The sequence below is a fragment of the Canis lupus genome, chromosome 5 (genome assembly GCF_011100685.1).
Source record: "Canis lupus familiaris isolate Mischka breed German Shepherd chromosome 5, alternate assembly UU_Cfam_GSD_1.0, whole genome shotgun sequence".
NCBI lineage: Eukaryota > Metazoa > Chordata > Mammalia > Carnivora > Canidae > Canis > Canis lupus.
In genome coordinates this window covers 63319778-63346604 of record NC_049226.1, presented here as the reverse complement: position 1 = coordinate 63346604, position 26827 = coordinate 63319778, and the positions used below count along the sequence as shown (strand labels likewise).

General features: G+C 58.7%; 1 protein-coding gene across 3 annotated transcripts; it reads right to left on the bottom strand.

Annotated features, from left to right (window-relative positions):
- Nucleotides 1-1726: 1726 nt before the first annotated feature.
- On the bottom strand, nucleotides 1727-26153 carry TMEM201 (transmembrane protein 201). Of its 3 annotated transcripts, none has more exons than XM_038537907.1 (11): nucleotides 26041-26153; nucleotides 19632-19752; nucleotides 19167-19361; nucleotides 17735-17911; nucleotides 16058-16407; nucleotides 15242-15445; nucleotides 9786-10015; nucleotides 6720-6791; nucleotides 5851-6150; nucleotides 4902-5039; nucleotides 1727-3843 (listed from the first exon to the last, which is right to left on the bottom strand). In XM_038537907.1, exons 1-11 carry the CDS (start codon nucleotides 26151-26153, stop codon nucleotides 3746-3748), a joined length of 1998 nt encoding a protein of 665 aa, XP_038393835.1. In that variant the 3' UTR covers nucleotides 1727-3745. The 3 variants fall into 3 exon arrangements, with proteins under 3 accessions (XP_038393835.1, XP_038393836.1, XP_038393837.1); XM_038537908.1 differs by lacking the exon at nucleotides 26041-26153 and adding an exon at nucleotides 24143-24249; XM_038537909.1 differs by lacking the exon at nucleotides 26041-26153 and adding an exon at nucleotides 20150-20306.
- Between the last annotated feature and the right edge of the window lie 674 nt (nucleotides 26154-26827).

Below are 26827 nucleotides of genomic sequence, written 5' to 3'. Positions count from 1 at the left end.
TGGTAACCAGCGGCCAGGTTTGCAAAGCAAGTCAGCTCAGGATTTTTGAAAAACAAACAGCAAAACCCCCCATAACTGCGTAATTTTGTCTTTTCTATAATGCAACCAGGCATCACATATAGAAAGCTTTAGAATCTTGATAAACCTTTGATAGAATATTCCGACTCTCAAGAATTACCCAAGAAAAGCCTTACATATAGAAGAGGTAGGAGCCTACTGAGGCGACTGGCAGCTCCAATTACCAGTGTGGGGAGAACGGGCGTCTTCCAGGCCCTCAGCAGTGAGCAAAAACCACAGCAGTGCTGCACAGAGCAGCCTCTAGGAGGATGAGAAAGCTGACTTCATGGCCCGGAACAGCTTTATGATGGTATCAGAAGTGAAGTGACAAAATGCTGGGTACAGAAAGATTCTATTTTTGTAAAAATAAATAAAATCTATCTATCTACCTATCCATCTATTTATCCAACACATACAAAGAAGAAAATCAGAAGAGTAGGCCCGTACTTTATAAAGTTGCAGGACCGGGAGGGATTTTTCTTGCTCATTGTTATTTCTGGATTTCCTACAATGAACGTATTTCCCTTTTATAAGAAAGCAACAAGAGATGTTAGTAGAGTAATATGAATACACCTAGGGATGGAAGAGAATCCCTCACAGACAACACCGCCCCCACCTGGTTTCCTGCTCACAGCACAGAGCCCGGGGAGCCCTGGGAACCCAGGGTGAGGAGAAGCGCTTGTGACTGTGGGAGCCGAGGGCTCCTCCTGTGAGCATACCCTGCAGGCTGGTTATGGACTTGGGGCATCACAAGGACCCTGGAAGTCTGTGACCTCTGGGATCAGTTTTGAGGTCCCATCTGTGAGCAGCTTGGCCCTGCCATCCCAGAGGATCAGCTTCTAGCCTAAGAATGACTGGCCAAGTCCCTGTCCCCACCAAATGCCATCCTCCCCTTGGTGCTCACATTTGTTGGGCTGCCCCTCTGCATCATGCTGTGCTTTTATCACCCCCTCAAGTCTGCTACCTCAGACTTCAACTCAGCCCATAGTAACACAGACCCCCGCCAAAGGCACTTGCAAATGCTGCTCATCATAGTCTTGCTCAGGGCAGCATGGACTCTCAAGCAGAGTTTGTACACGACACAGACAAGGGCCACCCCGTGGGCCCTGCCCCTGGGCTCTGGGCTCAGCGTGGGTACAGTACAGCATCTTCAAGTGCTTTCTCCAGGCCCACCTTACACCTGCCCTCCGCTGGGCCTGAAGTGAGGCCTCCTCACCCAGGTTGGGCAGTGTCCTGCGTACCAGGAGGACTGGTGCTGAGCCTCACTGCCAGGAGGGTCAGTGGGGCCTCTGGGAGGAGGCTCAGGAGATAAAGGTCTGTTGCCCCTGGGCTCTGGGGTGGGGCTGGGGATTGCTGGTTGGGACAGGCTTTCCACCTGAGCCCTTGCTCATATTGTCCCCCCAAACACCCTCCTTGGTTCTATGCTCAGCAGACTCCTGTCCCCTCCCACTCAGGCCTGCCCCAGGTAGTAGGTCTCCTGTTCAAATCCCTTCACCTCTTGGGGATGCGGTCATGCTGCACTTGCCACCTGCACAGGAAGCCCCAGGATCCCACTCTCAAACCTGTGTTGGAGAAATAAAGTCATTTCCATCTGCAGCCAGGACCTCTCCCCACCTGCTGCCAGGGCCTGGGCCACCCAAGTGAATAAAGACAAGACGGCCTGAGATGTATAGTTCAAAGGTTGGTATCTTTTTTGGTTTCCTTTTTTGTTTTTGTAAAGAAAAATAAGGTTGTGTTTTTTGTTTGAAAGAAAACATGAGGAAGCCCCCCTTCCCCACTCCGCCTCTCCCCTGCCCCTGAGAGGTGCTGTAACCTCCGGGCTTGGGCAGGAGGGACCAAGCTGTCCCAGACTGAGACGGGAGGCTGGGCACTGTGTTGAGGCTTCCTCAGAGCCACAGAGGAAGGGTGTTCGGGAATGGAGTTTGGCTTTGTTAGGCAAAAAATAAAATTAAAAAACTTGACACACATGCCAGCTGTACAAATGGGGGCCAAGAAGCAGCACCTCCAAGTTGGAATCATCTCTGGCAGTTAGACACAGGGTCCTGGTGCGGCCCCTGGCTCCCCATGCCCCGTGTTCTGGGGTGAGACAGGGCAGGAAACAGCTCTCAGGACAGGAGTGGGGGGAAGAGGAGAGAGGGGGAAGTCAGAGCAACTCCTTCCCCACATGGTAAAAAAAACTCTAAAAAAGCACCCAAGGCTTAAAAAAACGAAACCTCCCTGGCAGGGAGAACTGGGGGCATCCTGCTTACCAGCAAAATGCCTTACCTGGCAAAAATGTGTAGAAAAATAAAATTAAACTTTATCCCTGAATGATAAAGACCCTTCCTCCTGCCGTCATGACCACCACCCTCCACCAGCAAGTCTCAGAATTCGCCAAGACTGCCAATTCCTCCCCGAGTGGCACAGGATTGTGCAAGACTGTGGCTGCCCACCTGTGTCTGAGGCCCCAGGGCAGCGGGGACGGGGACAGGGGGCCTCTGATGGCCACACGCACACTCATTCCTCACAGCAGTGGGGCGGGGGGAGTCCCTGTTGCCAGACCAAGGGCCGTCCTTCCTCCTCTCAGGGGCAGGACGGGACCCCAGCAGAAAGGCCGGGGTTGGGGGGCAAATGTGCAGTAGCTGTCGGAAGGGCAGTGGCAGGGCTGAAGGGCAGTGGGGTGGGAAGGAAAGCCAGCTGAGGTGGCCTGAGACAGAGGTCACCCTGAGCCCACCGTGACAGCAGAATGAGTCGGAGGGGAGGAGGTTCACGGCAGGGCAGGGGCAGGGTCCACTTCCATCTGAGACCTGGAGGCTGGCCCGGGCCTGTCCCGCAGGGCAATGCAGGCCAAGGGCTGGAGCCTCCCCTGTGGGCAGTGTGTGGAGGAGGGGCCCAGAAGCACAGGCCAGGAAATGGGGTAGGGGGCTCTGGGTAGTGTTCTCAGTGTCACAGGGCTGCTGCCTGGGAAGGGCACTGGAGGTAATAAAATGGGGGCACGAGAGGCCAGAAGGGTGGCTGGTGGGGGCGGGAGGGGAGGTGCTTACACTAGAACTCTGAGGGGCCCTGGGCTGGGGACCCCTGGTACCTGCCCGCCCACCAGGAGAGCCAGAGGGCAGGCTGGGCCTGGAGCTGACAGGACAGGGCAAGGCAGGGCCAGGTACTGCCTGTCCTCAAGGGGGCCTGCCCAGGGTCTGTTCTTCACGGGGCAGGACTGAGGATGAGGGACACGGGGACCACCCTCCATCCTCCCCCAGGGAACCTGAGGTGGCTGTAGTGAGATAGAAGTACAGTACGGAGATGTGGTCCTAGCCCGTGGCGCAGGGTTATGAGGCAGCCCAGCGCCTGCTGCAGGTACAGTAGTAGTGGCACACCGGCCAGGTAGGCTGGGCAGTCGGGGGGGGACTCCAGGGTCTTGTAGCCCCTCGGGGACCCCTGGCTTCGGGATCAGGGTCAGCACCAAACACAAGAGATGTCAGCTAAGGAAACGGGCAGGGAGGAGAGTGACCTCACGGACCAGGCTCAGCCCTGTGGTCTGTTAGGTGAGGAGGAGGGATCCCGAGCACAGGACGGGCCCAGAGAGGTCAAAGGCCCTGGAGAGGACGGTGGAGGCAGCCCTGCAGGGAGGGCTCTGAGGCCGGCAGTGGTGGAAGCAGCATGCACCTGGGCGCCTCGGAGACCCTCTGGGCGCTGGGAGGCTGCGGACCACAGGTCAGCGCAGAATCTGGTACAGGTAGGCAGAGGTGAAGAACACATTGGCAGCCAAGCTCACGGCCAGGAGGCCCCGGACCAGGGAGGGCCTGAAACGACCTTCGGGAGAGAGCAGAGAGATACAGTCAAAGGGGCAAAGGTCAGAAGAGGGACCTGTGGGTGGTAGGGTTGCTGTGCAGCAGATCACTGGCCCAGCCCCCCAGAGATGCTGCTGTGGGGCCCTGCGGCCCTGCTCCCAGGGCTCTCCTGGTTGCCCAGAGAGACCCCTGAACCTGGGGTCACCTGGTCAAGTCCTGCCCCCCCCAAAGGTACCTCATTTCCTGAGCTCATGCTACCCGGCAGCTACTGGGCCAGGGTGTGTCCCATACTTGTACCCTGGTGAGAGGGCCAGGAGTGTGTCCCCCACTTTACAGACAGGAAACGGGGGTTTTAGGGCAGTGAGTAGTACCATGCCCAGGCTTCAGACTGGGGCTCCCCGCTCCAGGTCTGTGTTCTGGGTCTTGCTGCTGCTGGGTTGCACCCCAGACTGGCTGGATTTGGGGGCAGCACCTATTTCCAGTCAGTTCAAAGGTTTCTTTGCTAAAAGACTTGTTGTGTACACGTCAATCCATCTTCCCACATACATGTCCCTTGGGCCCTCCTAGGGAAAACACGGGGCGCTGGCTCTTGCATGCCAGGCACTTTACAGAACCAGGATCTAGTCTCATACCCGGCCCTGCAGCCCGCAAGCAGAGGAGCCGGGATTGGAACCCAGCAGCTCCGTGCCCCGCGGTGCACCAGGCTCTCCAGGCCCGCATCTTCCCAGGGCCGTGCAGGAAGAGAAGCCACCGCCCAACACGGCAGCAGCGACCTCAAGATGTGGCTGGCACAGCAAAGAAACTACATTTTTTACTGGCATTCAATGCTCATTCTGTTAAATTTAAATAGCTCCCTGTGGTCAGAGATGCTGTTCTGATGCAGATCCAGACCCTGATCTGAGGGTGGGGCATGCCGTCTGCCAAGTCGTGGTCGGACCCAGAAGGTGCTGGCTCCCCCATCACTGGAGGGCCCAGGACAGCTCGCTCTCTCAGGTCCCACACAGACCAGGAGGTGATGGGGGCTGCAGACCCTTGGCCTCCACGCTGCTGTGCCCTCCTCAACCACATCAGAGTACAGACCTCTCCAGGCAGTGGCCTCTTCCACGCACCCTTGGGTGGTTGTGTCCACCACACAGGTGGATGACTGGGATGAGTCGTCCTCTTTCTTGATGGAGCGGCTGCTGCAGGCACTGCCTCTTTCTGGCACTGACCTCATGTCTGCAGAGAGAGAAGGGGTGTCTCAGAGGGTGCCCACAGCTCACCCCCAGGGACAGACATGGGGCAGCTCTACCTCCAATCCCAGGACTGTCCTTGGATGTGGCCAGCGAGCCCTGGCCATCCCAGCCCACTCGCCCTACTCTGGGCAATGGAAGGCCAGGTCCTCGTTCATATCCCGGCTGTGTAGCTGCCACGAAGGGAGCTGGTTTTAGATCAGGAGCAGCATACTGCACGGCCAACAGGTGCTGACAGATGATGGCCACAAGTGAAGCTTCCAGACGTGGGGCAGGGGGTGACCGAGGCGGGGACGTGGGATCTCAAGTTGCCCTTCCACCTGTCTGGCCAGTATTCAGACCCACTGTGGCCAGATCTTCGGACATTGTAAGAGACACAGGAGATCCACACATTCATGTGAAAGTCCTAAATTTTAAAGGTTGATGTTAAAAATTTAAGAATTAAAAAATACTTGACAGGACAACCACCATTTGAGCAAAACAAAAATATCTGTGACCAGACAGATGCAGGCTAGCAGGGTATAATGCATTTTTGATCCATCCCAAGGAACAAAGGACCCTCCAGGTCAATTGCAAGAGAAGAAAATAAAACCAGCCAACGGAGGGCAAGGTCTTGGACGGTCCGAGGTCCCCAGAAGCCAGGCCAGGAGTGTCTGGAGCTTGGGAGGGTGGCTGCACATGCTTGGATAAGAGCAAGGACAGGCCCTGCGTGGCCTCTTGCCTGCACGTGACCAGAGACACTGTCACAGCTCGGCTGGGCTCTCTTGTATCCCGGGAGGGCAATCAGAGGGTCGTACCCACAGTGAGCTTCGTGTCCTGCGCCGGCGATCTCTGTGGGACCTGGGGCGGCTCGAGGGGGAAGAGGCTGCCGTTGTGGGGCGAGTGTTCGTCTGAGCTGCTAGGTGTGTTGGGCACCTCCCCGGGGGGTGATGGGAACAGCAGCAGCTTCTGCCCCTTCAGGTTGAGCCGGGCCGGGCTGATGAGCGGCCTGCGGTGGCGCAGAGAGCCAGAGCTGGAGGCCACAGAGCCGGCCACGGAAGGTGCTGGGGAAGGGAGTGGGGAGGAGGGGCAGCATCCCGACAGCAGAGAGAAGTAATCTGGAAGGCAGGAGGACAGAAACGGCGACTTCTGGTAAGAACGGTAACAAGGATGAGTGCTGCCTACTGTCACAGCTACGCTTGCTACAGCAGCTGTGCTCCTGCCACTTTTCCTCTAGAAACCCAAGAAGAAAGGCAAGGCCGGCCCAAGGTGGGGGACAGAGGGAAGCCTGCCAGAAGCTGAGAGAGGCCAGAGGATCACAGAGCCTTAGCCCCGTCCCCTCTGTCTGCCAAGGGCACTGAATTAAGCTCCACTAGACCGAGCCCTGCTGATGGCGGGATCCTCAGTGCGTGTATCCATCCGTCATCACTGAGAAGGGGATGGCATTATACCTAATCCTGGAAACTATCACACCCATTTCACAGAAGAGGAAACTGAGGCACAGGGGTGAGTCACTTGCTCAGGGCTGCACAGCTGGGAGGCATGGGGCTGAGGCTTGAACAAAGGCCCTCGTCAGATCCTAAGGCTCATGGTTAATCTAGCTGCTGCTCCCGCCCCTCCCACTGCATGCTCGGGAAACTTGGGCCCACACTGTCCCCAGCGAAAGCAGCCACCCCGTTCTCCTTACCTGAAACAGGAACCTCTCCAGAGCGAGACACCTGAGATGGCGGACGGCTCCCGCTGAACAGATACCCCGAGTCTGAAGAGGAAAGAAGAGGGTGAGACATATCAGGCCCATGGTGACGACAGCTGCCCACCCTCTCCATTGTCCAGTCCCTGCCCTGCTGACATTTAACCTTTGTCACTCAAGTCAGGCCTTCACGGAAACACAGGCTCTCAACTGACTCCCTGAACTACTGTCTGAGATATGCTTGGCCTGTGCTTAGTTCACGGAGAAAGAAACAGACACCAGCCCTCTCCCCACCACCTGCACCTGCTGGCCTGTACTACACCTCAGGGAGCACTGAACATGCTGCTTTTCCTCAGTCAAGCACACCCCGAGGGCAGAGACACCACCCCAAGGGTCCTATGTTTCCCCAACACTCAGGTGGGAGCTGAGTGTGGAAAGGTTCAGCAACCACCATGTGCTGTCATGAGCGGCTGCTCCTCCACTGCCCGTGGGGCTATGAGGGTCCCTTGGTCACAGCGCACCGCCTACCCCTTCCCTCACAAGGCCCAGCAACAAACACCCGGCCAACCCATGTGTCTGGGTAAGGGTGGGCATGTGGCCCAAGCAGAGTCCTTTCCAGAGCCCGCTCTATGGATGCTAGGAGAGCAGTCTCTTTGTTGGGCATGAGCTATAGGGATGCAGGGATGAGGACAGCAGCAGGAAGGAACAGAGGCAAGGAGGGTGAGAAAGAGAGAAACAGGAAATGGGAACCTGGCCTGGTGCCTGAGCCCCAGACTACCAGCTCCTTTTGGTTACCTAAGCCAAGGAACTGCAAAAACTCATCCTCGATGCCCCTGGCAGTGGAGACCCTGGGATCCCACCTGTCACCAGACATTTTGAGACCAGCCTACGCCCCACCACCCCGACCTCCAGCCTCACAGGGCAACAGGGAGGTTGCGGGTCCTCCACGATGGGTGTGAGGCCCTGCCTCAATGGCCTGCACTGGCTCTAGAATGCCATCCTCCCCTCCTGAGGGGCTTGAAATAGAAGCTCCCCAGCTCAGGCCACCCGGGGTTAGCATGCACAGAGAGCCATCCAGGAGAGTCAGGCCCAGGGCAGGGCTGCTCCTGGCTGGGCAGGTGCTGGGCTCCTGGTGCCCTCAACAGGCAGCCCACTCTCTCCCCAAGTTTTCCTCAAGACCCACAGGGAACAGAGAGGGATATCTCTGCTAAGAGGGTAAAGGAAAATCATCCTACTGTCAACTCGGGGTACAAGCAAAATGGCCTTTAGTCACCTTGGAGGAGCTAGGCCTCCAATTGCTGCTGTTACCAGCATTCCTATCCCATTATAATAACTTTAGTCATGTTTGCTAAAGGCCCTATTCTAGAAGCTTCTCTGATATCATGCCCACCTCAGCCCTGAGGCACAGCCTCTGGTTCTAGATCCTCCCAGGGTCCTGGGCTGGGGGCCTGCTTGGCCTGGGGCTCAGTTTTTCAACCCTGCATTTGCCCTGGCTCTCCCCAACATGGCCATCAGAAGGCTCTGGCAGGACTTGAAATGAGCTGTCCCTACCTCGGGCCCAACCAGCCCCACCCCTACCTGGAAGCTGGATGGACACAGCTCTAAGAATACTCTAGGGGGAGGGGCCCAGTCCCTAGGCCTCCCAGGTTCCCACACTCAGGGAATTTCAGGGTCTCCCCTCACCCGCCAAGGGCTGCTCACAAAGAGCCCAAAGAGGCCTCATCAACTCCGCTGAATGACCATTCCCGGAGGAGGGTGCTGGTTATACTGCTGGTTACACAGAACCATCTGGCATCCAGGTGTCTGTACTTGGGGCAGTCACACCTATCCTACTCTGAAGGCCTTGAACCCTACCCACTGTGTGACCTGCCCTCTTGTGGTGTGACCCACCCTCTACCCAGGAGGACACGGGCCTGCACACACCAGGGCTGCAGGATGCCTGAGCTCAGGAGCCAGATGACTGGGTACAAAGCCCAGCTCCAAGCTTGGGGGGTGGGGAGGGGATGTGACTGAAGTTCAGAGGGCATGTGACTGGAGCTGGAGTCCCCAAACAGGCAGAGCTGCTGAGGGGCTGAAACGGGAATCCGGGACTCTGACTGCAGGTTACCAAGCCCAGATTAACCAAGACACCGCCCACATTCTTGGAGGCTGGGATCCTGCCTCATGACTCCTGCTCCCAAACCTGCGTCCCCCAGGAGCCAGTCCCTAGGACACATCCCAAGGAGGATGCAGCCTAGTCCGCCCAGGTGGCTTCCCCAAGCGCTGAGGGCCATCACAGAGTGCTCGCCATGCTCTGAAGAGGAAAAACTGGATTTAATTTATAACTGACCTCCCAGGAAGATTCTGCTGGAGAAGGGGAAGGATAAAACAAAGTCTCTTGTGCCAGGGCCCATGTGCAGCAAGCGGTCAAGAAGTGGGGCAAATTTTCCAGCCCCCAAGGCCTCAAAACAATGGCAATAATAATGACAGCAAGAAGGGTGGTAAAAGAGGATGCCCAGTGTGCGTGGATGTCTGAGTGCCCGCAAGGTGCCAGCTGCCCTTCTAGAAGATGCTTTGAAGGTATTTGACATTTGACACAACATTTGACACAACATTTGACACAAACACCCACAGGCAGATTCTGCTACGAGCCTCATTTTCTTTTCTTTTCTTTTCTTTTTTTTTTAAGATTTGATTTATTTATTTGAGAGAGAGACAGAGAGAGATCGAGCACAAGCAGGGGAATTGGCAGAGGGAGAGGGAGAAGCAGACTCTTCACTGAGCAGGAAGCCTGATGTGGGGCTCGAACCCAGGACTCTGAGATCATGACTTAAGTCAGATGCCCAACCAAATGAGTCCCCCAGGGGCCCCCTAGCCTCATTGTCTTTGAGGGAAACAGGCTCAGAGTGATAAAGCCCCCTGGCTCAAGGCATCTAGCTACTGAGTGGACTCGCCAGGATTTGAGACCAGTTCTGCACATCTCTACAGCAGGAGCTCTAACCACCTTCTCACCCACATCCCACCCCACACTCAGCATCTCCCTGCCCAGCCCAGCTCACCCTGCCTGGGCTGAGCACCTCCTACCTGCTCGAGTCAGAGAGGGGATGGTTCCTAGTGAGAGTGCCCGGCTGAGGCGGCCTGGCAGTGAGGAGGGCGAGGCCCGTCGAGGAGACCGGAACAGCTGCTGGCTGGCAAGTGGCAGGAAGCCAGGCGGGCTGGGGATGAACAGAGATGCTGCAGGGCCCGCGCCTGGGCATGGCACGGCTAGGTTGGGGCTCGTGGGGAAGAGGCCGGCCGAGTCTCTCGGGAAACACCTGCAAGAGCCCGTCGGGCACGGGAGACAAGAGGAGGGTCAGCCCCGGGAGGCTCTGGAGGTGGCCTCCACACAGGTCCCGTCCCCTCTCCCCTGGTGCCAGGTGGGGCCGGAGTCGGGGTCCCAGGGAGGCGTGCGTTAGTTGAAGCAGAAAAGCAGTCCAACCGCATTCACGCCATTAGGAGCGGGTGGCTGGGAGGTGCCAGCGTGACCCACCCCTCCCTGCATGCCCCCCTCCGATCCCCCTCAGCTTTCACAGCAAACTAGTTCCACTACTGGTCTCGGTATTAAAGTGACACTGTCGCCCTTGCCAACCTCACGCCAACCCTTTGCCTTGAAGCAAAAATGCTCAACCCCGTGCCAGGTGCTCAACGAAGGCCTTGCCACTCTGTGCTCCGTGCCCAGAGCCTCTGGACAGGGCGGCTGTGCTCGGGGAGCCCCCTGCTCCACAGGGCCAGGCTCCAGGAATCCCGTTGCTGCTCCCTGGTCTCGGACACTCCTCTAAAGCCCCTTGCAGAGCTGAGGGGGAGGTGGCCAGGCTTTGGACTCCCCGGGGAAGAGGCTCTTGCAGGACACAAGCCTAACAACTCAAGCTTGGAAAAGACTGGTAAACCATTGCAAGGTCTGCCCCAAAGACGGAAGGTGACAGTGTCTCTTTAACTCGAGAATGGGACAAATCACACAACAGGACCTGGTGGCCCCAAGCCAGATTGTCAACCATGCTTCTGATTAAGGCAACCGATTACAGAAGGAGGGAAGGGGCAGAGGCAGTTAATACATTAGTCCGCCGTCTGGACGGAGCTGGGGGAGGTCCAGCCTTACCTCAGTCCCAAGGGACAATTGGGGCCATGGACAATGTGCCGACGGAGGGGCAGGCTGGCTCAGGCCCTGCAGCAGAGCCGGGGGCCTGCTAAGGGGCCCACCCCACACCCACCGTGAACAAATACTCAGGGCACTGCTAGCTAAACTACACTCCGCTGACTGCCCTACTATTTTCACTCCTATCCCTCCTTTTAAACAAGTTCTATGAGGCGAGTGTAATGTCTACCGCTGCCCTCCTAGAGGGCCTTCCAAAGTGCCAGGAGGCTACCTGGATGTCAGAACCAAAGGTGGGGCCTTGGGTTTTGGGGGCACGGGGAAATCGTGGCAGGAACTCCTCAAACCAATCGCCAGGAGGTGGGTCTGGCCAACTCCAGGCTGGACGAGGCCGCACTCCATGTGCCAACTTGTTCTGCCCAAGCCTGACACCCACCTCCATGCCCCCCAGACATCTGAGGAAGGTTCTGTCTCCTTACAGGTCGACTTTCTGTCTCCACACAGGTTGTCACTGTAGAACTGTGTGTGATACCATCTGGCAGGATGGCGCTACTACTGTGGGGAAAGGTGAGGTGGGGGGCCACCGAACTCACAGCAGGGGCAGGGGACGTGCACTGGGACCTCTGGCCAGTTGGCTCTGATCACATGTGAAGGAAGCTCTGTCCCCTGCTGGACCTGAACCTCCTAGAGGACCCCCTGGGGGCAGGGCACGCTTGGGCCTGTCCAGCAGATGGCAGCAGGATTCTGAGCAGGCTTTCTGTGCCCACCCCTGCCACAGAGCCCATGGCCCACCCCCAGTAACCAGCAAGTGAGGGGAGAGGCTCCATGCCAGGCTGTGCAGCTCAGAGGCGGTCAGCTGTGCCCAGAAGCAGCTTCCAGAGTCTTTCCAGCTCTTCCCTTTTTCCCAGATCCTGCCCACACCTGGGGCCACCCTAGTGCTTAAAACTGGAGTCTCTCAGCCATCTGGCACAGAGCTGTTCCCAATCTGATTCCCTAAGAACACTGGCACTGAGGAGACAGCTCTTTGGTCTGACCCCTCTTGCTGTGACATGCAGTGACATCAGTCAACTTGCAGGTACTTGTAAAGGGCCAAGTGAGCTCTCATCATGGCTCTGCAGCAGACGGTCCCTGGGAACCTCTGCCAGGCTCCAGAGAGCTCCAAAGTATCTACACTGCCTTTGGCAAGGGTTCCCCCCAGACCACCCTGCACCCTCAAACGCCATCTCAGAGAAGCACTCAGCCCATAACCCAAGTCTGTACATCCACTGGGATAAACAGGTTCTAGGATGGGTCAGGCGGTTGTACTGTATCCCATCTGACACTAAGGGGGCTGTCCAGTCTTTTCGACCCAATCCCAGTCCCAGACAGGAATGGAAGGAGAGAAAGGACTACATTTTAAGCAGCAGTTTATTGAGATGGGGGAAAATATGACCCAGCAGGACATGTGAGGGCAGCTGGGCCCCAAGCATTTGGTGGCCACGTTGCCAGCACCCAGACCTGACTCCTGTGGGCATGCCTGTACCCCGAATTCCCCTGCCCCTGCCACAGAAGCCTCTGAAGAAACGTGAAAGAACAAACAAAAAAGACATGGTACCTGATGCCCGCCGGTAAAAGCAGAGCCCCGGAGGCATTTATTGAAAATACAGCACGAAAAACACAACATCTATGGCCAGGAGTTATGGTTACAGCAGAGAGAGTCACCGGCCGATCCTCCGTAGTTCTACTACACAACCAGAGAGGTTGGGACACTTGGCCACGGTCACGGACAGAAGGGACACAGGCTCCTCCCAGGGCAGGTGCGTCCAGGTGGCTGCTCAGCCCATGATGGGGACCCCAAATTCGGAGAGAGAAGACCGCCTCCCTCATGTCTTGGAGATGGTCACCCCGACCCCAGGTGGTCTGACAGTTGTCCCCAGTGGAGGGGACAGAGGTCCCCAGTAGGGCAACACGTTTCCAGTTAATAAGCCACAGTCCCAGTGGTGCCAGCACTTCCTCAGCGGTTGCCAGTAAACATCAGAAGGTGCTAGAATATGCTCCAAATAACGAACTTTAAAGGACAGACAGGTCATTTTAAAAAGTCACACACAACTCTAAAAAGCCCAGGAAGCCTTGCTCCGATGAGGCTCATCTCATGAGGGTGTCTTTCCCTCCCCACTAGAGGGCAGGAAAGACATCTGCTCGGCAGGGGCTCCTGGCCAGCAAGAGAACTGGTTATGGTTATTATAAATAATTTAACTTAAATACACACATACACACAGATGTCCTGCTTCTACTCCACGCCAAGAAAGGCAGTAATTAGCATCACACTGTCAGTTTCCTTGAGAATGGGAGATTCCGTATACAAGGGCATGCACAGCTAACAGACCACTGGCTCTCAGCCTGGTACCTGCCGCCGCCCCTCCCCTTGGGCGGGCTGCCTGGGGGTGACGAGGTAGAAGGGGGGCCATCTCCTCCCCCACCTCGGCCAGGCCAGCAGGGCCTGCTCCCGGTTCAGCATGCTCCCCGCTCGTCAGTCACCTTGTACCTCACCCTCCACAGAGAACAAGTAGAGCCCAGCCAGGAGGGGCCTTGACTGAGGCCACACAACTGAGGCTACACTGGTACAGGGGCAGCTCTGGACCCACCCAGGGGCCAGGGCGGGGCACAGGCTGCTGCACAATATGGTGAGTGGTACGGGGTGGCTTCTTAGGACCCCATCAACGTAAGGACCTGTGACGGTGGGGCCCAGGCTCCATGAAGGGCCTGCCCAGGGTGCTCTCCCTCCTGCCCCTCAGGCTCTGGCAGCTGCTGTGACCCTCATGTGCATGGTATCTGCTTTGCCTTCTCCCGCTTCAACGTGTAAAGCGGAGTGGTTGGGACCCTTGGGATCGCATCTGGAGGGGGACTCATGCTCAGAGTGATTAGTGGCAGGGCATACTTGCCCCAGAGGGAGTCATCAGGGTGCACAATGCAGGAAGGAAACAGCCTGGGGCCACCCTCCCACTGGGCTGGCACTTCTGTCTCCACAGGGTGTCCATACCAAGGTGAGCACTCAGAGGTCCTGGAGAAAGGTCCACCTCTCATTTCACAGATGGTAAACTGAGGCTGGAAAGAGCACGGGCCCGGCTAGGATCAGCTAGTGAGAGGCAGGTGTGCCTCTCCCCGGAGCGGTGACTCTCTCCCTCCCCTCCCACCTGACCCACAGAAGCAAAAGCTACCCCACAGAGAACTGGAAAGCAGGAAGCCTCGGCAGCCTCCATTAGGGGCTCCAGGAGCCAGGAGGGTAGTGGTGACAAATGAGGACAAGGTGACAAATGAGCTGGTGTCCTGGGTGTCGCTCTTGGGCCCTCGCCCTGTGCTATCCACACACAGTGAGAACTTTCCCCAGGCATCGTATGGGGGCTGAGTGGAGGAACTCCCAGGCATGGGAGTAAGGGCACAGGCCAAGAGTACTCGGGCCTCTACTGCCAGCCTTTGCTGGCAACGCCTGCACCCTAGTCCCTGCAGGGGTGAGCAGAGGGCTCAGCCAATACGATAGGGCCCTGCCCTTTTAGGGCAGAGCCAGGCATGTCTCAGAACAGGGAGCAGCTTGAGGGTGCCCTAGTTCTGTCCTAGCCCACAGCAGTGCCCGAAAAATAGACAGATAAAGACTGCTCAGATCGCCCAACGACCTGGCTGCTAAGAAGACACTTGCTGGCCACAGAAACAGGATTCTCTACTGTCCACCTCAAGAGTCTCACGCCACACTCATGGTCAGGCCCAGTCTGGACCCAAGAATTGCATTCTCCATTCCTGAGGAAGGAGGCTGGGGGACAGTGGGTCTCGGGAAGCTCTTAGGGGCAGCCCTGTGTCCTTCTGGTTCCCTGCTCTGTGAGGGTTGGCTGGGCTACGGTCAGGAGTAAAAGGATAGAGCAGTGATGTGAGGACAAGGTGGGGGGGCTCTGTTCTGGCCCCTGCTCAGCTGCACCTGCCCATGCCAAGCAGCCCGAGTAGGCCATGCGCCAAGGGCTCAGCCTGCAGTCACTGTCACCAGCCCCTGAGCCAGAAGCTCGGGGATGGAGCAAAGTGAGAGGAGAGGCAGACAGCAGAGACCTGACCCTCACCCCCGGGTGTGAGAACCAGGAAAAGGGTGTGGCCAGGGTGGGGGCTCTAGGAGCTGCCAGCTGGAGGCCCTGGGTCAGAGGCAGGCTGTGTGGGTGCCGCCTGTGATCCAGTCTCAAGGCAGCAACAGGGTCTTTGGCCAGAAAAATGGCGGCAGTGGTGGGCAGCTAGAGGACACTTGGAGGGTGGCTTGGTGGTGCCGGAAAGGACAGGGAGCTCTAGGCTGGGCAAGGGCAGGAGTGAGGCAGGTTAAGACGCAAGTCAGAGGGGCCCTGCTCTGGGCCTGTCCGTCCGTCTGTCCTCCCCCCACAGTCACTGCTGCTTCTCTGACCTTCGGGGCCGGAACCTCCGTGGGCCTGTCGCCTTCCTTGTGGCCACGGCTGCCGTGAAGCCCACCAGGCAGCACAGGGACGTGGTGCTGAACTTGAGTGTGTCCAGCCAGCTGGGGGAGGCAGCCTGCAGGTACTGCTCAGTCAGGTGCAGCCCCAGCAGCAGGGCCCATAGGCAGGTGGAGAAGGCGTCAATCCGCCGGAGCCTGTGGGACAGAGCAGGGGTGGTGGTGAGGGCCCACGGCGTCAGTGTAAGAACCCACCCCCTCCTGCCACTTGGCCCCTATGTCTGTCCCTGGCCCCGCTCAGAGGTCAGAGTCCAGGGCCGAGGAAAGTGTGGGCCTTTGACTCCCACTCCCAACATCCATATGCTGTGTGACTCTGAATGGGCCTCAGGAGTCCGGCCTATAAACCTGGGTGAAGGACCCTCCCCTCAGAGCTGCTGAGGTGATGTGGACAGCATCCAACACAGGGTCTCCAAAGTGCACGGCGGGGGAGCCCACTGGTCATCCAACAACCAGAGAGGTAGGAGGTCATCACCACCCCAACTCTGCAGATGAGGAGTCAGATGGGGGGAGAGGCATGCCCCATTTGGCCTAAGTACATAGGAGGAGGTGGCTGGCCAGCTCTGAGTGCCACCAATCCCTCAGGCAGGCCCTTGCTTTCCTCTTGCCCCCCAGGCTCTCAGCCACTGGAGAAGAGGAACCATGTCGTCCTCCAGCTACATCATGGAGCTTTACCCACCACTGCACGCCCAGCACAGCCTCTTGGCTTCAACTCCTCCTACCAAGTCCTGCCCTGCATGGATCCCCACGCACCTGAGGCGGCCAGCCAGAAGCATGGCCAGCAGGCAGGTGAGCAAGCCCAATGCCACGACGCCCATCTGGTGGCTCTGTCCGAAGGCCCAGGCCTCGCGTAGCTTCTCTGCCGCGTGCTCGGGCAGCAGGCCCAGCAGCTGCTGCCAGCCCTCAGCCCCAGGGCCAGTGCTGTTGTCAGGTGTGGCTGAGCCATTACCACCAGGCGGCAGGGCTGGGGGCAGAGTGGCCTCTGGGGCAAAAGGGTTGCTGGTGCCATAGAGCGCAACGGTCAGCAGGAAGGTGCAAGCCAGGAAGGCGAGGGCACGCAGCATGATGACCTGGACTGGGGCCTTTACCGCGGATGAGAAGCTCTGCAGGAGAGAGAAACTGGTGAGCAAGGTGGCCAGAGCCACTGACGATCATTCTTGGTGCGCACTCTGCAGAGGTCTGGCAAGGGCCCCAGAGCACGTGCAGAAGCATCTACCTGGTTTCAGGGGGGTGCCTGGGTGGCTCAGTCCATTAGGTGTCTGACTCCTGATCTCAGCTCAGGTTTTGGGCTCAGGGTCCTGAGCTCAAGCCCCACTTAAAATTAAAAAAATAATAATAATAAAAAATAAAAAAAATAAAACATTCCCATCTGGTTCCTAATGGTCAGAGATGGAGTCTTACTCGGTCTTAAATTCTCATGTACTCCCAGCTTTGTTTCTAGGTTTACTGCTGTGTCCCACTGATCTGTATCCTTTCTTGGCCTTCACCTACTGTGAAAGTCACTACGCTGGGTAGGCTACAGTTCTGCTCCGTTCTTTAGAAAAACCCTTATAGTATTATGGTGACCTGTTTTTCCTATTAAGTTTCTCAATCATTTTGTGAAGTTCTCAAAGTTTCTACTATGAATTGGCATTATAATAAACACAGAGATAACTCAGGCCAAAAAGAAGTTAAACACAGCAATAAGTTGTTTGGTCTAGGAACATGGTGGTGAGGAGGAAAGCCAAAGGTCAGCACTTCTGGCTTCCTGCTGTGCAGAAGTGGGTGGTGTGCAGGCCAGGGCTGTGGTCTTGTGGTCAGGGGCCTGGGTGCAGACTGGAAACCACACACCAACTGGACAGAGAACACATCTGGGCACCCCACGGGACAGGCAGGAATGTCTCTGGGGTGGATGGTTTTACTTCTAATTCCACTTACTATTATATCAGAGTTTTTAAACCAGGACATTCCATCCACTTAGCACCGTGATAGTAACTAAAAATAATTTTAGCCAGATAGTCCTGTGTTCAAATCCTGGTGTGTGTCCCTCAGCCAGCTATGGAACCCCCAAGTTTGACTTCCAGGTGTGCATGGGAGTCCTAGAGCCTAACGGGCGTACCTGCCATGTAGGGTGCTGTGGGGAATGCATGCCAGTATTGGGGAAGTGCCCAGGTCCAGCAGGGCCCTCATAGACCTCCCCCCCGCCCCCCACTCAAGAGCACAAACACAGGTGTATCATGAGACTCAGTCACTCTTGGGACACCTACTAAGGCTGATGACCACAAGGGGCCTGGGGACAGGGTGGGAATGGGGCCCCCCAGAGAAGGCTACTCCCCCTGGGGAAAGGATCCCGGCTCGGCAGAGCTGCCCTCCACCCACAGGGGCTCCGCCCTCTATCTCAGACTTAAGGCTGTGACTCCCCGAATGCCCTGCGGGGTGCCTCGCTCCAACCTGCGTGCGGGTCTGGTCGGCCTCCCGGCGCCTGAACTGCTGGCTGAGCAGCAGAGCGCGCAGCTGTCGGTTCTGGTGCTTGAGGTAGTGCTCGACGGCCGCCTGGCATGGCCGGCACAGCTTGTACATCTGCTCCAGGTGATGCCGGTATACCTCGATCTCCTCGTCGTACCTGCCCTGCATGGGAGTGGGGGCGCCAGAGGCTCAGGGTCCTTGGCAACCGGGGCTGCCCCTGGCAAGCAGGTCAGATCTGAGTTCTCTGGCAAGTGGGGTGACCACGAGCAAGGTGTCCCTGCTTGGGCTAATGCCCTGCTGCCTGTGGTGATGTGGGCTACCGAGGGTAGGGCTGGCTAGCACATGGTAGGGGCCCATGGGTGACAGGAACCTCTCTGCCAGGTTCTGCTGCTACATAGGATGTAGCTGGAGGCCAGGAGCTCAGGACACGGCCCCTGCTTCAGGCTTCACTCCTGGGCTCCAAGGCTCCAGGAAGGCACGTGAGTCACAGGAGAAAGAGCTCTAGCCTCGCTACTTAGATGTAGACAGAACAGCCCAGAGACAGGGCCTGCCCCTTTCCTCAAGACCAAGGGTCCAGAAAACACTATAGACAAAGGCTTAACAGGGAGCTGAAGGGTCCTTTGGGCTTCAGAATAGCTCAAAAGATTCGAGTCTCATCTCTCCTCTTTCCAGGGAGGGAGCAATACACCTCTCCTTCCTCATTGCTGGAGGAGCCAAACATTTCAATCTGCGGCAGCCACGAGTGTTCAGTTTGATCTCTTACTGGGCCGAATATGCCAGCACAGCTGCTCTGGTTGCCAAACTGCACATGTCTTCCCTTCTTTATGCAAGTCTCCCTTGCCCAGCCAGGACTCCCACTATATTCCTCCCTGCCCACAGGACTGTGGGAAAGCCAGAGTCTCTGAGCCCCAGGTGGACTCTTCTCCTGATGCTTGGGGAACCCCCAGACTTAGGCGAGGCCTGGCAGGGGGCAGGCAGGCAGGATGTACTAGCTAACCAGGCTGCTGGGCTCCAAGGCAGGAGCGAGCTCCTAACACCAGGCTCCTTTTCCAGAAGCTGGGAGTGTCTTCTGACAACTCCAGAGCAACTGCCTGCCCAGCCAGTGGACAAGACTGACTTGGACATAGACAAGATGGGTCCAGGAGAGCCTGAGTGGGAGCCCAAGGATCCTACCTCCCCCTGCACAGGGCCAAACCCCCTGCAGGCACTGGGGTTTCCAGGTTGTTTCTGCACTTGGGAGCCCTAACAGCAGCAACCACGAGACAGGATGGAGGGCAAGAAGCATGTTCCAACATAGGTGGAAGAAATCACACGCCCAGAACATGGGGCTGGCGCGGCCCGGGATGAGGAGGGGGCCCTCTCCGCCCCTGCCCACAGCTGCTCTAATGCACCCAGCCCCTTGCTGCGCCCACCTCACCTCGTCACGTGGTGCAAAGGCAGCCAGCTGCTTGATTTTGGTGGTCTGGTGGTGGCTACACCTCCGGCACAGCAGCACCTGGCTGCTCACCCACTGCTGGGGCTGCGTGGGGGCACGGGGGCCAGACGTGCTGCTCACCACGTGGTTCAGGTGCTCCATGTACTGGGCAGGGATCGGCTTGTTATAGTCGCCATTCTGGGAGTGGGGGGGAAAGGGACCAGAGTTGGTGGGGGAAGTCGTCGTGTGCCCCCCCCCCACCCGCCCAAGCAGGAGAGCCTCCCTGCCAGGTCAGGCCCCCATCTAGCGACACTCCACGGAAGTGTCTTCAGAGCTAGAAAGATCTGGGTTTGAACCCTGATCTGCTACTTGTAGTGGTGTGACACTGGCCAAACCACCTCAGCTCCCTGGGCCTGTTTCCTCTTTGTCAGAGGAGGGGGTGCCTGCCAGCCCCAGACAGGCCCGCACCTCCTGGAAGCCGTTGTACTGCTCGCAGTGGGGACAGTCCCAGCAGTTACGATTCCCATAGGGCACAACTGTGTCCTGGTTGCAGAACCAGCAGTTCACGATGGTGTGTGTCGGCTTCATCCTGCGGATGAGGACAGAGCAGAGTCAAATAGAAGGGCTCTGCCACCTGTACTAGGGGACCAGAGAAAGAGCACAGGAAGTAGGATGGGAGACCCAGAGCTGGAGACACGGCGGGCTGGAGGAAATGATTGGGCCAGGATGAGGGGCTTGGCTGCATGTTGATTGCTTACCAGTCAGACCAGCAAGGAGGCCGAGGCTGGGCTGAGCTGAGCTTCTCCACAGGCCTCCAGGCAAAGCCTGCCCTGCTTGTGCCCCCCCCACCCCTACCCCTGGTGTCCTGGGGCTTAGGCAGGGGTGGAGTGGGAGGATGGGGGAATGGGTTATAGGAGCCAGGGCAGGCCAAGCCATAGGGTCGACAGTGCCCAGGTTCTAGGACCACCCACCCAAGGCTCACAGACCTTGGGCTTGTCCTGGGCTATATGAAGAGTGTTCTTTGGGGAGTTTCCAGATGGCAGGAGCCTCCTGTGCTCCATAGATGAAAACCCCAAGAGAGCGAGGCCATGGAGACTGAGGGGTGGAGACCAGAGACAGCTGCTCAGGCTGGAGCCAATCGTCCCTGCTGGAGGGGACAGGGCAGGCAATCCACAGTGGCCCTTGTTGGCCACATATGTGGTGACAGGTGGGGTCTGTAGGGTAATCCTGGCCCAGACACTGGGGGATCTGTGCTCTGGGCCCCTCCACCCCACCTCACTGGCTGTGAGGTGGAGTGGCGGGGGAGTACAGCAACTGCCCAACAAACTCCTCCAGTCCAGGGACCTAGAAACAATGTAGGCAGTGGGTAGCAGCTGCCTGAACCCTGGGGTCCTGGCCTCACAGCTCCTGTCCTCCCTCAGAGGCAACCTCCAGCTCTGGGGCACTGCCTGGGCCCCTGCTGTAGCACACTCATGTGTGCTGTCCACAGGGCAGCAGGACCTCGAGCTTCCTGGCCTGCCCTGGCAGAGTGTGAGCCATCACAGAATCTGCGTTTCGTGTTACTTCAATCCAACAACATGAGACACATAAAGGTGCTCTGCAATGCCAAGGGCCAGCTCCGTCACTCTCCTGTCCCTGGGCCTGCCACCGTCCTGATACCGCAGCTACCTCCTGGGCTAGCCCCTCCACTGCCCCCTCATCGACCATGGGCAGGCTTCACTCTTACCCCCTGACAACTGGGGACAAGAGCATGCCAAGGGTGGAAAGTATGTAACAATGCTGGCCTAAATGCCTAATAAATGGTAATGAGCCTGGGAAGGGGTGAGGGGGAGAGGCAGACATGCAAGGAAGGACCCAGGGTACATGAAGGCACCCTGTATCGCCCCTAGCAGCCACAGCAGCATACTCCTTGCCCCTGCTCAGGTCAAAGCCTTCATGATGGATAAGGGACCACCACATCTTGTCAACAGCAAGAGGCCAGAACAAGGCCTAGAAACGGCAGCACAGCCCTGAGGTCGTGGATTGTGTGGTATGGCCTCTGGGGAATGTCATCTACCTCCTGGAACCTCCACTGCTTTGGGGGATAATGGGGATAATGATAATCCTTGCCCCAAAAGGAGGCCGCTAAGAGGATCAAACCAGGGCATTTAGGAAAGTGCTGAGCCTGGCAGGTGGCTGGTGTGAGGCACTTGGACAGCTTCACTGGGCTCCACTTAAAGAGTAGTTGAAGGCGGCGCCAGGCAAGGCAAGAGGTGTGGAAACCCGTTCCACCGAGAGGCTGGCACTTGGCTTTCCCTTTGTCAGTCTGCACCTGCTTTGCAGGCATCTCTGTGACAGCGCAGGGGCACATCCCAAGTGAGTGACGATGCAGGCTGAGAAATCTCTCTCACCTGACGCGGGGGCCCTTCATCCTCACCATGGGTCCCCTCACCCCCGCAAGCAACGCCTGGCCTATGGAGAGAAGCCAAGCAGAGGAGCTGGCAGCCTCGGCATAAAGAACGAGCCAGGCAGGAGATAAAGGCGGCGGCCCGGGGACCCACGCGGCTGAGCAGGACCTGTGGCTTCAGTCCCAGGGAGTCCCCGAAGCCTCTCCTGCCCCAGGAAGCCATCATTTCCACTCTGAGCCTCCAGCTCTGCTGCTCAGGAAATGAACCTGGCTTGGAAGTGGGTGGCAGGAAGGGGAGGTGGGGGATTAGCTCTGGTCCCTGGGGCCGTCAGGGCAACCAGCCACTTTGGCTCCTGTCGCTCTCACCCTGTGGAAATCCCTGCCCAGGGTGGGGGGATCACCCACCACTGAGGCCTCCCTCATAGCTCCTATGTGGCCTGTCCTGAAAAGGCCCAGGGAGCACTGGAGCTCCCCACTCAGCGCTGCCCCTCCCAGGGCTGCACCCACCTCCACCTGTATCAGGCCTGACAGGAGTGTTAGGGTCTATTCTGAGCCAGCTTAGTGCTGGTCCTGCTCTTGCTCAGGAAAAGCCTCCCTCCCCCCCCGCCAGGTCCTCATACAACCTCCAAACCACTTCTCCCCAAGCCAACAAATGCATCCCAGTGAGACTCTAGGACAAACTACTCTGAGGACTGGACAAAGTCTGAGGTGGTAAGACAGCACGTCCCTGTCCCACAGGCAAGAGGGAGATGGTCCCTGGCCAGGGCACCTTAGGGAGGAAGTTTGGGCCCCAAGAGGTGGGCGGACAGGAGGATCTGGAAGGGTTCACCCAGTTTCTGCTACCTGCATGCTTAACTCTTGGGCTCTGCTGGAGCCAGAGGCAGCCTGAGGAGGTCTGAAGCATCTAGGAGCAGGCTAGGCTCCTGGGGAGAAGCAAGGAGTAGCTACATGCTCTGGTCCCACCCGTCCACAAGCCCTAAACATACACACTGGGGAAAGAAAGATGGACACATGACCTCAACAATGGTATCACCCTATCAGCCCTGATGGACACTTAGTTAAAACAAAGTTTGTGCCTTGACTTTCCTACGATGGGGGTGGGGACATCTAGGAGTGAGCCCACCACTCTAAGGGATGCAGCTCTAGGTCCTCGGCACCTGCCCTGAGCCTGGCACTGTGCCACATGGAGGAGACATATGGATGGTGCTTTGTCCCTGTCTAAGCGGGCTCAGAGTCTGGGGAAGACTGTTGTGGCAATGTTTCTGCCAGGCCCTCAGAAGGGCCTGGCACACAGCTGAGGACTCCAGGCACCGCGTGTTGGCTGCATGAAATCTGGGAGACTATCTCCGTGAGAGTCAGGTTGGTTCCCTCAGGAACCAGGAAGTTAGCCTTAGCAGGGCCCCAGGAGGACAGCCCCCGACAGCCTCACAGGTGACCCTTGCTGGACCCCCACGTGGCTCCTCATTTGCTCCTCTGTGCCCTGTGGACAACATATGTTGTCCTATCCAGCCAGGAGAATTGGAGTAGGTGTCTCCGGGGCCACAGGACCAGCAGCACCAAAAAGCAACCTGGTACCTCCAGGCCTCCCGCCCATCCTCAGGGCAGTCCTGCCAACACCAAGATAGAGAGCCCCCAAATCCACCTCTCTGGCCTGGGGATGGCAGACTGCCCTCCTTCACCTCAGTACAACCCATGTGTACTGAGCACATGCTAGGCTCACAGGGAGACAGGAAATGAGCAAGGCTCTCCACTTCTGACCTGGACATGAGGAGAATGACAACTTCACAGGGCAGCTAGTGACAGATGTCACAGGATAGGCCAACAAGCACAGCATTTGCTGTTACCCTACAGAATGGGTTTGCTGGTGTTCATACAGGCGGGATGGCTGGGCCGGGGGTGGGGTGGGTACACCCAGCATGCATCCAGGGCGTGGTGGCCCCTTGGCAAGTGTGCAGGACCAGGGGAGTGTGGCCAGAGGTGGCCAGAAGGATTCTGGACACCAGGATGAGGCTCTGCTACTTAACGCGGGAAGACTGCTCTTCTCTCTCTCCAAACCCCAAGTAGATAATTCAATAAACACTCATGGTGCTACAGGAGGCCCGAGGCCCTCAGCAGGGATGTGCTGGCCAAAGACAGATCCTGGTGCTGAGCAGCAGTCTGGAGCTGGGCGTCTGGGGTGGGGGAGGAACAGGCAGCCATCACGACCACCTGGAGGCAGGGCAAGCTAGCCCAGGGAAGTGTAACTCAGCTCCCACCCCAGGCTGACAGTGGTGGCCTCCTGTGCATGCTCCGCGAGGACCCAGACTATGTGGCTTGGTTAGGAGCTGAGGAGCTAGGGTGGATCTGCTATTTAACAGAGGCAAGAGGAGGACAAGAGCCCAAGCCTCCAGGTCCTGGTCCCCTCACCTGGAGAATGGGTTTCTCAAGGTGGCGGCATGCAGGTGCTTACGCAGGTCATCAGCACTGAGTTACTAACGATCTGGTCAAAACCAAGGCTCTGGGAGGGCTGCAGCCTTCAGAGAAGTGGCCTCAGGCCAGTCTTTGCTCTATATATGTCTCTGCCAGCTCTGTGCTGAGCCCACAAACATCCTACCTGGCCACGCCGCCTTCCAGAAACAACTCTCCTCACACATCTTCCCAAGGGTCACTCAAGACCCATGGTGGAGCCAAAGCCACTGTTCCTCAATGTCCGGGTGTTCGCCCTGGTGGAAGGAGATGGGCTCAGTCTCTGCAGGGCTGGTCTTGCTTCTGAATCATGACAGTGGCCAATTTATGATGGCCAGATAAAAGCGAGTGCTTTTTGAAAATTTCAGAGCCTCCTGGGAAAAGTCTGGTCCTTGTCAGCCCAACCAAGGGGCCCCCATGCCACACCATGACTCTGGTGTCGTGCTGCTGGAGTGAAATGGCCTTCCACGGACTCTCCTGGCTCCTCTCGGACCAGCCTGCCCAACAATGCACCAAGTCTCCAGATTCCTATCTCTGGGAGAGGCAAAGTGGTGGCCAGTAGTCCAGGAGGGGAAAACAGGACCCCTGAGAGCAGCCACAGCTAAAGACAGAGGAGCTTGAGGCACGGTGAGCAAACCCAGTCCAAATTCAGCCGCACTACACTCAATGGAAGCCTGGCCCCGGCTCTGATCCTTGGTGTAACTGGGAGGCAGGGGTGTCACAGGAGACAAGCTGGGCCCTGGACTCCCCCACTGCTGTCCACACACTCTGGGAACCAGAGCAAACTGCCATGTGCTCCTGCCCTTCAGTTCCCTCACGTATAAAGTGACCGCTTTGAACCAGCTGGTCCTGGAAGGCCCTCCAGCTTCCAGAAATTGGGCAGGAACTGGGACAGTGGGAGACGTGGGGGTGTCAGGGACTCCGAGCGCTGGGAGCTCCTTCAATCCTCTCTTGGGAGGCCACCCCCTCCTCAAGCCTGCCAGTCTGGGTCGCCCTGCAGACACCACCAATGCTCCTCCCCCCCCCCCTCCAGGAAGCCTGTGACTCAGTGGCCCTCACTTGTTTCTCCCCTGGGTGAGCAGCAATATGTAGTGGTGGTTAAGGAAGAACCACCAGACTGCCCAGGTTCAAACCCCAGCTCTGCCGGTCGCTGCTGAGGGACTGCAGGCAAGTTCCTTCTCTTCTTCCATCTCATGTTGGAGCTTTGCGGGGTCCCTTGCTGAAACTATAAAGCCACCCATTTGGCCCCCAGAATGTTCTCACAACCCTTTTCCCCCTGTCCTCGGAGAGGCTGGATCAGATGCAGAAGCAGCTGGGCTGCCCCCAGGCCCTGCTGAAGCCAGAGGCCACTCAGCTTTCATCCCCGACATGGAGGCCCCCCAGAGATGCAGGCTCTGAACAGGGGTCACCGTGACGCTTGAGCCCCGTCAGCGCTGGGGCAGCCACCGAAGCCGCCACGCAGCAGCGGGAACCCCAGCCCATTTAAGAACATTAGGTTTCCCCGCTCCTGGGGGCGGCACAGCCGCGGGCAGGAACGCAGGCTCCGGGGCCGGCCGCTGCAGCGCACACGGTGGCTCTCCTAGTCCAGGACAACGTTCTTAGCTCTTTTGTCCCTCGGCTTCCTTCCCTAGGGGGAGCTGGGGTTGTGACTCTGGGCCCCTGGGACGGCGTCTGCAGAGCCGGGAGTGCCAGCGAGTACCAGCCCCCCGACGGTGCCCGAGGCGCGGAGCCGGGCTGACGGCGGGCAGGAGCGCAGCGCGGGGGCGGCGGGGGCGGCGGGGGCGGCGGGGGCGGCCCTGCAGTCTCCGTGGGGGAGGAAGTGTGTGACCCACGCGCCGGCCGCGCTCGCCCGCCCCGCATTCCTGCGCCCGCCGCGCCCGCTCCCCGGCCGGGCCCTCGGGGGCCGCGCGTGGGCGCACAGGCTGGGCCCTCGCCGCCACGCCGCGGCCTCGCGGGCAGGGAGGCGCCGCGCGGCCGCGGAGGGAGGGAGGGAGGGAGGGAGGCCGGCGGGCGGCGGGCCGGGGCGCGTGGGCCGCGCGCACTCACCTCCGCGCGATCCGGTAGAGCAGCACGCCGGCCGCGGCGCACGCCGTGACCCCCAGGCCGCCGGCCAGGCCGGCCGTGGGGCAGCGGGCCAGCAGCGCGCTCACTCCCTCCATGGCTGCGCGCGCGGGCGGCGGCGGGCGGCGGGCGGGCGGCGGCGGGCGGCGGGCGGCGGGCGGGCGGCGGGGGGCGGCGGGCGGCGGGGCGGCGGGGCGGGGGGCCCAGGGCCGCAGGCGGGACGCGGGGCGGCGGCGCGCGCCTGCTCGCGCCGTGACCTTCGCCGCTTTGTAGCCGGCGCGGGCCCGCCCCCTGACTCGGCGCGCTCCCGCCGCGCAGCCAATCGGGGCCCGGGGCGAGCTCGGGGGGCGGGGCGCCGGCGGAAGCTGCGGCGCCAGGCCGCGCGCGCCCCCCCGCGGCGGGAGGTGGGAGGTGGGAGGCGGGAGGCGGCTCCGGCCCGGGCCCCCGCCCTCTTCCGCGCCTCCCGCGAAGTCCGCCACCCTTAGCGCCTCGAGCCACGGACTCTGGGTCGCCTTTTCTCCCGCTGGTCCTGTACCCCGACGCCCGGCCAAGGCCAGCCGGTGCACAAACAGCTGTTTTGCTGCAAGCTGCTCTTTGAATCCACTCCATTAAATACGAAATTAGTTCATGGGAACATGAACGTCTGTCCGTAGAGAAGAACTAATCCCAGGACAGCCCTACCTGAACTCCGGGATGTAAGGCTGGAGCTATATGGCTATTGACCTGGAGGGAGGACACTTGAAAAAAAAGGAACGTGCACATTGATTTTGGT

Coding starts and splice junctions, on each gene's coding strand:
- TMEM201 (XM_038537907.1), bottom strand. CDS start 26,153: ATGGAGGGAGTGAGCGCGCTGCTGGCCCGCTGCCCCACGGCCGGCCTG. Junction 17,912..19,166: donor CCTTTGCACCACGTGACGAG/GTGAGGTGGGCG, acceptor ACTCCCATGCAG/GGCAGGTACGACGAGGAGAT. Junction 6,151..6,719: donor TGGAGAGGTTCCTGTTTCAG/GTAAGGAGAACG, acceptor CCTGCCTTCCAG/ATTACTTCTCTCTGCTGTCG.